General features: G+C 54.2%; 5 protein-coding genes across 5 annotated transcripts; 2 read left to right on the top strand and 3 right to left on the bottom strand.

The window, feature by feature from the left end:
• Positions 1 to 1,723: 1,723 nt before the first annotated feature.
• On the top strand, positions 1,724 to 3,165 carry QBC33DRAFT_581813 (peptidase M24, structural domain-containing protein; the record flags this gene model as incomplete). Its single annotated transcript, XM_060431284.1, has 5 exons — positions 1,724 to 1,849; positions 1,930 to 1,963; positions 2,020 to 2,336; positions 2,439 to 2,985; positions 3,068 to 3,165. The coding sequence occupies 5 exons, from the start codon at positions 1,724 to 1,726 to the stop codon at positions 3,163 to 3,165; spliced, it is 1,122 nt and encodes a 373-aa protein (XP_060278509.1).
• Positions 3,166 to 3,554: 389 nt separating this feature from the next.
• QBC33DRAFT_552228 (uncharacterized protein) lies at positions 3,555 to 6,384 on the top strand. Its single transcript, XM_060429282.1, has 4 exons — positions 3,555 to 4,224; positions 4,302 to 4,329; positions 4,384 to 4,863; positions 4,937 to 6,384. Exons 1-4 carry the CDS (start codon positions 3,785 to 3,787, stop codon positions 6,182 to 6,184), a joined length of 2,196 nt encoding a protein of 731 aa, XP_060278510.1. The 5' UTR covers positions 3,555 to 3,784; the 3' UTR covers positions 6,185 to 6,384.
• Positions 6,111 to 7,942, bottom strand: QBC33DRAFT_552230 (S-adenosyl-L-methionine-dependent methyltransferase). Its single transcript, XM_060429283.1, has 6 exons — positions 7,607 to 7,942; positions 7,481 to 7,530; positions 7,169 to 7,414; positions 6,900 to 7,066; positions 6,363 to 6,831; positions 6,111 to 6,290 (listed from the first exon to the last, which is right to left on the bottom strand). Exons 1-6 carry the CDS (start codon positions 7,718 to 7,720, stop codon positions 6,248 to 6,250), a joined length of 1,089 nt encoding a protein of 362 aa, XP_060278511.1. The 5' UTR covers positions 7,721 to 7,942; the 3' UTR covers positions 6,111 to 6,247.
• Positions 7,943 to 7,947: 5 nt separating this feature from the next.
• Positions 7,948 to 9,846, bottom strand: QBC33DRAFT_286422 (S-adenosyl-L-methionine-dependent methyltransferase). The gene is made up of 7 exons (XM_060423291.1): positions 9,575 to 9,846; positions 9,461 to 9,513; positions 9,302 to 9,403; positions 9,208 to 9,249; positions 9,044 to 9,148; positions 8,346 to 8,978; positions 7,948 to 8,289 (listed from the first exon to the last, which is right to left on the bottom strand). The coding sequence occupies exons 1-7, from the start codon at positions 9,650 to 9,652 to the stop codon at positions 8,256 to 8,258; spliced, it is 1,047 nt and encodes a 348-aa protein (XP_060278512.1). The 5' UTR covers positions 9,653 to 9,846; the 3' UTR covers positions 7,948 to 8,255.
• Positions 9,847 to 10,103: 257 nt separating this feature from the next.
• Positions 10,104 to 10,726, bottom strand: QBC33DRAFT_519646 (uncharacterized protein; the record flags this gene model as incomplete). The annotated part of the gene is made up of 2 exons (XM_060426304.1): positions 10,104 to 10,386; positions 10,530 to 10,726. The coding sequence occupies 2 exons, from the start codon at positions 10,724 to 10,726 to the stop codon at positions 10,104 to 10,106; spliced, it is 480 nt and encodes a 159-aa protein (XP_060278513.1).
• Positions 10,727 to 11,506: the final 780 nt, after the last annotated feature.

Consider the following 11,506-nt stretch of genomic DNA (forward strand, 5'->3'; position numbering starts at 1 on the left):
AGGTCTCGTGGATAAAAATGGCCACCCATTGGAGCTGAGCCATGCCCGCCCTCAAAGTAACCCCCATCAACTTACTACCTGACTGTGCTGCAGGGCCACTGCAGTCTGTATCTATACGGTGTGATGTGGTTGATATTCTTAAGTTGTATTACAGACCAAGTACCTTAGTTATCATCTTATTCCGGCCCGATAGACATCATATCCCGTCTCTTCTTGGACCAAGTCTCGTGAGTTTACTGTGGTCGTCTTGAGCCCAACGTCTTCTAAGCAGGCCGGTTCGGAATCGACCCTAGATCTGGTTAGTTACTAAGACATGGATATATTTTCAGAGTGGGAGCGTGTGTGGTAAGAATACCGATTACTGGCATGGACTCAAGAGTTGTATCGTTCATATGGCTTGCAGGGGAAACAGCCGCCATGTCTTCATTCAGGACAGGAATCTTTACAACTTGCGCAAAATGATGACCCCGTCTGGCATTGACTTCTATGATGGAACTTCAGATTTCTAATACTGTGATGCCGATCCCACGTGTAATTTCCCTACGGCAAAATGCTTATTTTCCGGGCCTCCTTGGCTGGTTTCCTTTTGAATAGCAGCCCCTCGTTGTCAGAAGCGAGGCGTGGTGGAAAATCCAGTCTTGTATCAGGCGCTTTCCCACGTCATCATTGCATACGGCGTCAGTACAGGTTTGACCGTTGACTGATTACCCTGGGCCGTTTCAGGGTCGTCCACAATGAAGTGTAATTATAAGACAGCATACCACATAAATGTCACACGTCAAGCCAAATCCAGGTTGGGCGTTCAGGTTTGAAAGCTGCAGACAATATGATTGGCCAAGATTACACGTCATTAGGTTGAGATGGAACGGGAAGGCGAGATCTGCACCACCAATGTCCTTTGTTCTTTGATACGGGCGGGAGTGCCAGTGGATGTTTAGCATGGGTTAGCCTAAAGTTTCCCGAGGAAGCCAAACTCATATTCTCTAGTAGTATAAAAAACAAGGGACCAGGCAGAACCCCTTGCTTTTGTTTCTCGGGGGATTGATAATCAGTTATGTCACTGGTGATATTGATTATTAGAGGAGAACCATTTTGAGGATTGACCGCCCGTCTAATTACGCAAACAACAAGTCAAACCCACGTCGTCCGCCATTATTTGCCATTCAGCGCGCCATCCAGGTCTTCTCGCAGTAACCGTTGAGGCCACGCTTGGGGCCGATGATAGGCGGGCGAACTCAGTCGCGTAGTGGGGGCAAAAGCGTACTCCGAGAGAGGTGGGGGACGGCGGCGCGTTGGAACTAGAAAGGCGAGATGCTATGATGTAATCAAGGTTCCAGCAGCAAGGCTTGGGAAACGAGGACCTGTTGAAAACATACTATCCTCAGCTGGCATGGCCTGCCTGGTGTTGAGTTTCAGTCTTCATTAGACAGCATGCTATCAAACAGGGATGTGCATAGGGGCATCATTCGCTCGCTTGACGATACCTCGGAGACAAAAATCTGCGGAACGGCGTGCCAAGACTTTATGCCGACCGAAGGGCGCGGGAAGATTTTGTGCTGGCCGATGGGCGCAGCGAGAACCAGCGCCTACGTCGTTCAGATAATTATCCCAAATCAGGAATGGAACCAACCCGCCATTCTTGATCTTATTTCTTTTGTTTTTATTTCCATTTCTATATTTTGTTTCTTCCTAGTTGTCTCAATACAGCGCCAAACCATCCCCAATGGAAAGACACTGCTCAGGCATCGGCTGTCGCAATGCAGCCGGGTCTTTGCAATGTCCAACGTGCCTAAAGCGAAATATTGAAGGCAGTTACTTCTGCTCTCAGGAATGCTTCAAGACAAACTGGGTAAGCACATGGTACAGTTCAGAGGAGGAAGTCAAGGTCAAGATGGAGAAATTAACCTGCTGTTGACGCTGTATGTCCAGGCCGAGCACAAAACAGTCCATAAAGTACAGAGTAGTAGGCTCTCCAATACTGCCTTGCCCCACAGATGTGAGGACTCACAAATGACACAGCATCCGGTTACTACAACCCATTTCCGAATTTCAGATTCACAGGATCCGTACGACCTGTCTATCCGCTGTCGCCTCGACGTTCAGTCCCAAAGTCCATTCCTGCGCCCGACTGGTGGAAAGATGGAATCCCAAAGTATCCGCCATCGATGAGAAGGAGAAACAAGGCTGAGATACTAGATGCGAAGGGACAGGCGAGCATGCGAAAAGTCTGTCGACTGACACGGGAGGTGTTGGACATTGCAGCAGCGGCAGTCCGCCCTGGCATCACCACCGACCAGCTGGACGAGATCGTTCACGCAGCGTGCATAGAGCGAAACGTGCGTTACTTCCGTACATCTCTTAAAGTTGCCAAGACTATGTGTGTGTGTGTGTGTGTGTGTGTGTGTGTGTGTGTGTGTGTGAGTGACTGACTTCTCCAGGCCTATCCGTCTCCGTTGAACTACAACCATTTCCCCAAGTCCATGTGCACCTCTCCTAACGAGGTGATTTGCCACGGCATACCCGATCAACGTGTCCTTCTGGACGGCGATATCATCAACCTGGATATATCCCTCTATCATGATGGCCACCATGGCGACGTCAATGAAACCTACTACGTTGGCGACCGAGCAAAGAATGACCCAGACTCAGTCCGTGTCGTCGAAGCCGCACGAGAGTGCCTCGATGAAGCTATCAAGGCCGTAAAACCTGGTGCGCTCTTCAGGGAGTTTGGGAACATCATTGAGAAACGAGCCAGGGGAAGCGGATGCAGCGTCGTGCGGGCTTACTGTGGACATGGCATCAACCACTTCTTCCACTGTCCGCCCGACATCCTCCACTACGCCAAGAACAGGGCAGTTGGAGTGGCGAAACCCGGCATGACGTTTACGATCGAGCCCATGATTGCCCTTGGTAGTTTCCACGATGTCACTTGGCCGGACAACTGGACGGCGACGACAGTTGATGGGAAGAGGACAGCCCAATTTGGTATGGAACACGTCTCCAGGACTGCTTTCTCTTTGCGTCTCTAAAGATGATGGTATCAATGAAGTGTGCTAATTTGTTACAGAGCATACTCTGCTAGTAACCGAGGATGGTGTCGAAGTGTTGACAGCGAGAAAGCCAGATTCCCCAGGTGGCCCTGTTCCCATGCCTTACGGCAGTTGACGCATCAATGCTTCCCACAATCATCTTCCCCTTTCTTCTTCTTTTTTTTTCTCCCACCGTGCCACTCGATATGTTTCTTTTGGCCCTTTAATTACAAGGTCGTAAATGCCTGTAAAGTGCTATCATGTTCATTAAGAAATCCATCTAGATCTATATCTCCTGCACGAATCCAATTTCGACCAAGTTATCAGCATTATGATTCGGGTCCCCCATCTTGGTCCGCGAGTTACAAAGATGCTTTTTAATTTACAAAAACCTTGGGGTCTGCTTAGTGATAAGGTGGTTTGAGATGCAGTAGTTGTCCTTATGGCCCACCGTACCGGAGGGGCTAACTGTCACATGACATCAGAATCGAAAGTATCTGTCAAGATCTTTCTCCATCGCCTTGACAAGAACAAGAACGGCGCAGAATAGTAGCGCGGTTAGGTGGTCCTGCGTCGCCTGCAGCACGCGACTAGTTCTAATTCAAGAGAAGAGCAGGACAAGAAACGCAAAAAGCAGGTGGACGCGAACGCCTTTTGTCCTCACCTCTGTCAAGGATCCCAACCCAAAAAATCAAACGCCAATCTCCGCCCCGTCTGTGGGCCGTTTGAATTGCACTCTACGAGTATTTGCCACCATGTCGGCGCTGCAGCCCACACACGAGCAGAGTTACCCAGCCCCGTCTGCCCCGTCCTTGCAATCTCAGAAGCCACAGCGGGTGCTTGCGTGCGTGCTCTGCCAGCAGCGCAAGATCAAGTGCAACCGCAAGTTTCCCTGCGCAAATTGCATCAGGTCAGGGACGTCCTGCGTCCCCGCGACGCTGACCGCCCGCCGGCGAAGGCGGAGGTTTCCCGAGAGAGAGCTGCTGGATCGTGTCCGCAAGTATGAGGACTTGCTCCTCCAGAACAATGTCAAGTTTGAACCGCTCCGCACTGATCCTGCGGCTAAGGAGAATGCGTCTCCCAAGGCCGAGGACACCAACGATTCGGACGAGGAGCAACCCGAAGCTGCTGGTGTGAAGGCAGAGCCGCCGTATCCCTCGGACACCGCCAAGGACGAAAGAGCATACCGGGTCAAGTACGTACACTCTTCACACTCCCCCCCCCCCCCCAAAGAAACCGAGGCAGTCTCCAGAGGACTAATCACATACCCAGGAACTTCTGGCACGCCATGAGCAAATGGGTACGGCTCCGTCATGTCTGGTTGAACCCCGACTCCACTAACAGGTTGCAACAGTCTCGAGATCCCGACGATGACAGCGATTCCTCGCAAGATGATGTGCTGGAGGCTACGGTCAAGCGCGCGTGGGATCAATTGTACACAGACAACGACCGCCTGCTGCTCAGCTCCCGCGAGACCACGGTCGACCTCTCGACTCTGCACCCCGATCCAGTGCAAATCTTTCGGCTATGGCAGATCTACCTGGACAACGTCGACCCGCTGCTCAAGGTCACATACACGCCCGTCTTGCAGGGACGCATCATCGAAGCCGCCAGTAATATCTCCAGCATTAGCCCCGCCCTAGAGGCGCTCATGTTCAGCATCTACTGCGCCGCCATTCAAAGTCTCGCCGGGGACGACTGCCATGCCATCTTTGGCTCGTCAGAAGAAGATCTCCTGACGGCGTATCAGTTCGGCTGTGAGCAAGCACTGCTGAACTGTGGATTTTTGCGGTCCAGCGATTACGACTGCTTGACTGCATTGTTCCTCTACCTAGTACGTCTGTCCGGGGGGTTTTGGTGGGGGGGGCTGGCTTTGTTGATGCTTTGCTGACGATGAGCCTAATTAGATCTCGGCCGGCCACAGGACCGATCCCCGATCTCTGTCGTCCACGCTCGGCGTGGCGATTCGCATCGCGCAACGCATGGGTCTCCACAGCGAGTCGGCCAATGCCGAGTGCCCCCCTCTTGAGGCCGAGATGCGCCGGAGGCTCTGGTGGTCGCTGGTCCTCTTCGACACTCGCATCGGCGAGATGGCCGACTACAAGGCCGGAATGCTAGCTGCGGCATGGGACTGCAGGACCCCTCTCAACGTGAATGACTGCGACCTCCGGCAAGAGTTGAAGGAGCCGCCAGCGGTTCAGGGGAGATCCACCGAGGCCCTCTTCGCCGTGGTGCGCAGTGAGCTGGGCGACTTCGTCCGCCACGCCGCGTTTTACCTTGACTTTACCAGTTTGACTTCGAAGTCCATTGCCAGAGATGGTCAGCGCGGCCACATTCCAGAAGGGAGTGGGCTGGCTACGCTGGAGAGAAAGGTCGAGGACAAGTATCTCCAGTTTTGTGACCCCGAGAACCCACTGCAGTTCATGACCATCTGGATGACGCGTGGATATCTTGCCAAATGCCGCCTCATCGAACACTATTGGAGATATTCTCCCTCATCCGCGCAGCAGACCGAGGTGCAGCGCGACGCTGCTCTTTCCCATGCGTTTGCCATGCTGGATTCTGATACCAAGATCAAGACCTCGCCCCTTACCAAGGGCTACCTGTGGCTGATTCAGTTCTACTTTCCATTTCCCGCATACCTCCACATCGTCCAGGAACTAAAACGACGACCTGTCGGCGAGCGAGCTGAACAGGCTTGGGAGGTCATGAGTGCCAACTACGACGCTCGTTTCGCCCTTGTGTCCACAGAGGACAACCCCCTCATCGCAATGCTTGCCAGGATTGTTTCCCAGGCTTGGGAGTCTCGCGAGGCAACGTTCGGGGAATCAGGACAGCCGGTGTCGCCACCAAGGATTGTGTCAGGCCTGCGACGCTATATGGCGAGAATGGCGCCCAACGCGCAAAAGGCCGACACGGAGCAGCCCAACGCGGCCCTAGCCATGGATATGGACCGCCGCCTTCCCGTGTCGATGCCAACAGCCTTTGGTGGTCACGGTCTGCTCGGTGGCATGGGAGGGCAAGACAGCTACGCGGGAACAGGGCCGGGCGTGTTCCCTTACCCCAACTTTCCCGGAGAGTCTCCGTTAGACGTTGACGTGGCTCAGCTCAACTGGGGCGTGATGGATTGGAATCTGGGTGCCCGCCGCGGCTAAGAGAACGGGGTCTACCTAGATACATGTATACTTGGAAATATCTCCCATCCCTTTGTCTACCAATTATGGTTTACCAGTCTCTGGTTTCCGGCCAAATACAACGGTCCTGTAATTAAATCACAACCTGTCAGTATTCTCAGAGAGGGAGGGAGTTGGTTGACTCTAGATGGGCACTCACGTCGCGATCCACCCGCAATTACTTTTCTTCTTAACCTCGGCCCTCATCTTTGCCGTAAGCACCAGCACCTCCTCCGGCGACCACCCGAGCACCTGCGTAAACAAGAACATGCCAAACCCCTCAAGACTGTGGTCCAGCATCGCAAACAGGAGCAACCCAGCCTGGCGCAGTTTGCGGTCCCGCGGCCAGGCATGGCAGGGCACCTTGAGCTTGACCTCCTGGACGTCGACGAAGCCGACCTTCTCCATCGTGTCCCTCATCGTGTGCCCACAGGATATGGCAAATGTGCGCCCCGACCGCTCGCCCGCCTCGTAGTACAGCCGCCCCCACTCGTTGAAGATGTGGTCGTCGGGGAAGTCGACGTGGTCGGACTCGACCTTGACGTCCATCTCGCAGTCTTGGAGCCAGCCACCAGGCTGGAGATGCTTAAAGGCCTTGCCGTAGAGCTGTTCCCAATTGGGGATGCTGCCTATTAGAAGGCGAGACCAGTCAGCCCTGGGTCTAATTAGTTCGGGGGGTGGTGTCAAGTCCTCTCACCGTACAAGGCGCGCAGGTGGACGAAATCGAAGTGGTCTTCCGGCCATGTCCAGTCGAGGAGGCAATCATCGATCTGGAAATGAACGTTTGGCGGTACCCACGCCGGCTGTATGGGGCTCAGATCTGTCCCGATCACTTGGGCGCTTGGGTACATATCCCCAAAGTCGCTAGGTAGTCATTCTGGTTTCAGCAGCGTTCCAGGTTCCTCGATACTTCGGGTCGTCGCGGTGGGGGTGGGGATGGGGCAAGCAAGGATCTGAGCAACTCACATGGCCCATATTCCGGTTCCAGTCCCAACATCTAGAACTCGTTGCGGGTTGTCGCCGATTGGAGCGAGAAACAGCTTGTTGTCCATGGTCATCAGAAGGCAGTTGTGCAGCAGATCGAGACCCTCGTTCTGCAGCTCGTCATTGGGGGCCCAGTATTCGGACGACTTGGCCGCATTGTACGTCCTCCCGTGTAGTGTGCGGAATGCGTAAATGCTCTCGGTGACCGAGCTGGTTGAGGAAGACTGGCTTCAGAGATGGCATAATGATCAGCCCTGGGTTCTCACAAACATGATGTGGACAGGTTATACGTACCCTCCACTGCTGACAGCCGAGTCGGCATCATCGTCGCGAAGATCGATGGCCTGTGGAAATGTGCCTTCTTTAGTTTTTTTCTGCCCGGCAAAGCTTGGGAATGGGAAATGGACGGAAGGGACTCACCGCCTGGATTGTTCCTTGCGGCTCGTGCTCTGATGGCGACCGAGGGGTCTTGGGAGACGCGGTTGCGGATCGTTTGGGCGAGGGCGACTTTGTTTTTGCTGGTGCGTCGGCCATGGTTATCGAATGAAGTTCCAGTTCCAAGGTTGGACCAACTCTGAGCACAGCAGCATGGAAGGAATGTGAGACACAAACATTGAAGAGGGGATCACAAGCACGGGAGAGATGAGAGGGAACAACAATGCGGGCGGCCCGCCCCGACTGTCATGGGACGGACTCTGTGGTTGTCAGTTATGACATGCCGGCATGCATGGTTGAGAAGGGGAAGGCCTGTTGCCGGATGTGTCCGCGGTTGGGCCACCAACCCCCACTAAGCGGATTCGATCTACATATAACCCCGGGGAGTTACTACGCTGTGGTCGAATCACTGAAAGCCATAAGAGGACGTGTCATTTTTGGTGGGGCAAAAGACGTGGGATTCTGCAACGGTCACGGCGTGGGTAGCAGCACTAGACCGAACCAGACAGGCCCCCGGCAGCCACACCCCCGAGCCAAACCAACCACCTGCTGCAAATGTCGACGGCTATGGGAATTTGGATGTGGAAACGCATAATTTGTGTGGCGGCCATAATGCCCCATACTGACAGCATTATCAAGCTAGTGGCTTCTGTGTATAGACAGTTTTTCTGGTGGGAATCGTCAGCTTTCCAAACTCGTACAACGCCGGGGTAGCAGTACTTACAGGGGATAGTATGCGTGGATCGACTTATCCTTCATGGTTTGCCGCACCCTAGCCAGCATGACAGCTACCTCAACATCCTGCCAGCCGAGAACCTGGGTGCACAAGAAGGACGCAAAACCCTCGAGCCCCTGCTCAAGGCCCAACCGGTTGAACAAGCCAACCTCCCTCCACTTCTTCTCCAGGGGCCAGCCGCCGATGGGCAGCTTGACCGAGTCAGTATGTATGACGCCGCCAAACCCGGCCTCCCGTATCCAGTCTTCCCAGTCTCCTGTCACCTCGAACGTCCGGCCGGTCCTCTTGCCAGCCTCCTGGAAGACTTTACCCCAGTCGTGCCACACGCAGTCGTCCGGCAGCGATCCCTCGTTGGCTGCGATGGGCAGGGCAAACTCCTGTTGTTCCAACCACCCGCCTGGCTTTAAGCATCGTAAGCACTCGCGGTATAGCGTAACCCAGTCCTTGACGCAGCCCACCAAGCCCCGAATGTGGATGTAGTCGAGCGAGTTATCTGGGTACGTCCAGGGCAACTCGCAGTTGTCCAGCTCGAACCTGCAGTTGGGCGGCACCCACGACGGCTGGATTGGCGACAAGTCGGTTCCTATTACCTCGGCTGACGGGAACTGATCGGCAAAGTCGCTGTTTTGGAGAGTCGGTCAGAGATGCGGCTACACGAGGAGGTGGGAAACGAGCGCCATGCTCACATAGCCCAGATACCCGTCCCAGTGCCCACGTCCAAGACCTTCTGCGGGTTCTCTAGCGGGGCGAGGTACAGCTTGTTGTCAAACGCAAGATACATCATATGGTGCCTGTAGAGAGAGTTACAGTGGGCCTGCCAATGTCGCGCTGGAGTGATCCGATAACTTACGCTATATCGAGGCCCTCGTTCTGCTTATCATCATTTGGTCCCCTTGCAAGCGTCAGCTGTTTGTTCCAGTAGAAGAGAAAGAGAAACGCCATACCAGTATTCTGCGCCCTCGAAGTTGTGGTAGGTACGCCCGTGTAGCTTTCGGTATTCTAGAATCGTGGACCCGATGGACGTGGTGGTGCTCGGATAGCCCACGCTGGGAGATTGTCAGCATCTTCGTCGCCAAGGTGCGTTGGAAGAGGTATGTATGTACCTGTCGCCGGTGGCGGAGTCATTATCGGCATCCAGCCTGGCAAACTCGCTGTCCTGATGCCGATCTGATCAGCGATTTTCCCTGATGCCCTGTTGGTAAACCAACGCTGCTCACCACTCTAATATGTCCTGCCTCAGGGTTGACTCCAGTACCAGCACCACCCACTGGCGGGGACGGTGACTTGTTGCTCATGGTAAGCTGGCCACGATGCGATGTCGAATTGCAGCTTGTAATAAGAATGAGGATGAAAATTAACAAGGACAGTCAGATCCAGGGAGTACGGACAACAAGCTTACAGCTTGCCTCACAGCTCTGGTCAAGGATAGTGCGGGGTATCAAATCAAGATGCGGACGAGACATGCACTCATGCGTATCTCACTGACGAAATCCCGCAGGGATTTGAAGTTGGGGGTGGCGGGAGGCGGGAGGCGCGGAACGTGCGCATATATATCTTCCAATGATACACTTGGTTGCCAGCGCCACTACCTGACACGTCACGAAAGTCAATTAGTAGCTTCCTCGCTTCGTCTAATCGAAACGAGTCATGCCTTCCGTTATCTACTGCGTATACGCTGGCTGACGCTCGTTTGAGAAGACGCCACGGGCTTTGGTCACGTAACCCCGGTGCCAAAATGAGGAGTAATTATTCGTGGCACAGCTCGATGGCAGTCGGGAAGACGCGATGCCACATGAGGCAGTGCAGGGCTCCGAACGTGATGCAGATACCCACAGTTATGACCCAGGGAATGGCGACTCGCAGGTCGACTCCGAATGGCGCGCTTCTCGCATCTTGTTCACCGAGGCGGTTTTGATCACCGTTGATGCGCCGGCTATCTCCGCCGTCGCCGTTGTCGTCGTCAGTGCCCTCACGACCATGTTCCCGCTCCACACCCCTTGTTCTGTTGTCTACGTCGGTGTTGCCTCGACTATCGTGTTCGTAATCACCGCCGCTTCTATCATATGACATGACATGATTTCCGCGTCCGATGCCTCCTCAGAGGAAAAGGCTACTGGAAATGCATTTGGTGATCGGTGGTGGACCCGAGGCTTCCCGGACTGGTCTTGTCACTGGATGCCGAGCCAGATGAACTGCAAGGAAGCGACGATCTTGGCAAAGGAATCGCTTTTGCACCGTGCATCGATCTCTTCTTTGGGGATACTCGGCGCCTTCGCCATCATTTTCTTGTGCACTAGGATGGCAATGTCGGCGGTCGATATGGATACGCTCCGCCTCTGAGCGAGCGATCTCAGGCGGATTCCGCCCATGTCGGCGAAGAATGCATGGCTAAGTGTCCAAGGGTGGTCTGGTCCGACTCCTTCATCGGAGAGCCATATGGCTCGCTCGAGCTGTTGAAATGACTACATGGCAACGGGCCATTGGCAGGTAGCAATTAGATATGTGTATTCGGGAGCGATGGTTGTGACAGCCATCCACTTGACTTTCCGGAACAGCAATGTGGTCCACTTATCGCCTTCTTTGGGGAAATTGAGATGGAGTATCGTCCAGAATGAAGCGTAGAGGGTGAATAGGCAGCTCCATGTAATCCCGAGGGTGCCTCACCCGTTTGGCGGCGAGACGAAGCCCGTGGTAAGATTGACTGCGCTCGGTGGATATGATCCGGGGACAGGGCAGGGAAGATCGAGGCACGGTCTTGAGGCGTTGCTTGTCGAGGGTTCGGGAAGTTCGCACGGGATAGTTGGTTGTCCTCTCGGCCGTGTACTTGATATATGATCGAAGATTCATTCCCACGTACGTTTTAGAGGGCTCCATACCCGTCAGCATATTTTGGATTACTTGTCTGGTCACCACGTGCCTCACATATTGACTCCCTTCTGGCATCAACATGATGTGACGCATACGTCAGAAGCGTTTCGCCGCCGGCAACGACGGTAGAAGCCCTAGCCTGGGTGGCACAAACCAACATATGTGAGAGACCTCCTCCTGACGCAGAATTCGGTGAGAAGAATTCGGCCTAGCGCAAATAACCAGGCGAGGCTTGCGTGGCGGTCATTTGCTTTGAGCTGGTCGGATTGCTCATGTTGACA

Source organism: Phialemonium atrogriseum (genome assembly GCF_030411735.1).
Source record: "Phialemonium atrogriseum strain 8032-3 unplaced genomic scaffold QBC33scaffold_43, whole genome shotgun sequence".
Classification (NCBI taxonomy): domain Eukaryota; kingdom Fungi; phylum Ascomycota; class Sordariomycetes; order Cephalothecales; family Cephalothecaceae; genus Phialemonium; species Phialemonium atrogriseum.

Excerpts from the sequence above, each read along its gene's own strand:
- QBC33DRAFT_552228 (XM_060429282.1), top strand. The coding sequence starts at position 3,785 with ATGTCGGCGCTGCAGCCCACACACGAGCAGAGTTACCCAGCCCCGTCT. Across the intron at positions 4,330-4,383 it reads GGCACGCCATGAGCAAATGG|TCTCGAGATCCCGACGATGA; the intron begins GTACGGCTCCGT and ends AGGTTGCAACAG. Across the intron at positions 4,864-4,936 it reads CTGCATTGTTCCTCTACCTA|ATCTCGGCCGGCCACAGGAC; the intron begins GTACGTCTGTCC and ends GAGCCTAATTAG.
- QBC33DRAFT_552230 (XM_060429283.1), bottom strand. The coding sequence starts at position 7,720 with ATGGCCGACGCACCAGCAAAAACAAAGTCGCCCTCGCCCAAACGATCC. Across the intron at positions 7,531-7,606 it reads CGCAAGGAACAATCCAGGCG|GCCATCGATCTTCGCGACGA; the intron begins GTGAGTCCCTTC and ends ACATTTCCACAG. Across the intron at positions 6,832-6,899 it reads CCACCTGCGCGCCTTGTACG|GCAGCATCCCCAATTGGGAA; the intron begins GTGAGAGGACTT and ends GCCTTCTAATAG.
- QBC33DRAFT_286422 (XM_060423291.1), bottom strand. The coding sequence starts at position 9,652 with ATGAGCAACAAGTCACCGTCCCCGCCAGTGGGTGGTGCTGGTACTGGA. Across the intron at positions 9,514-9,574 it reads AGGCAGGACATATTAGAGTG|GACAGCGAGTTTGCCAGGCT; the intron begins GTGAGCAGCGTT and ends GATCGGCATCAG. Across the intron at positions 9,250-9,301 it reads TTCGAGGGCGCAGAATACTG|GGGACCAAATGATGATAAGC; the intron begins GTATGGCGTTTC and ends GACGCTTGCAAG.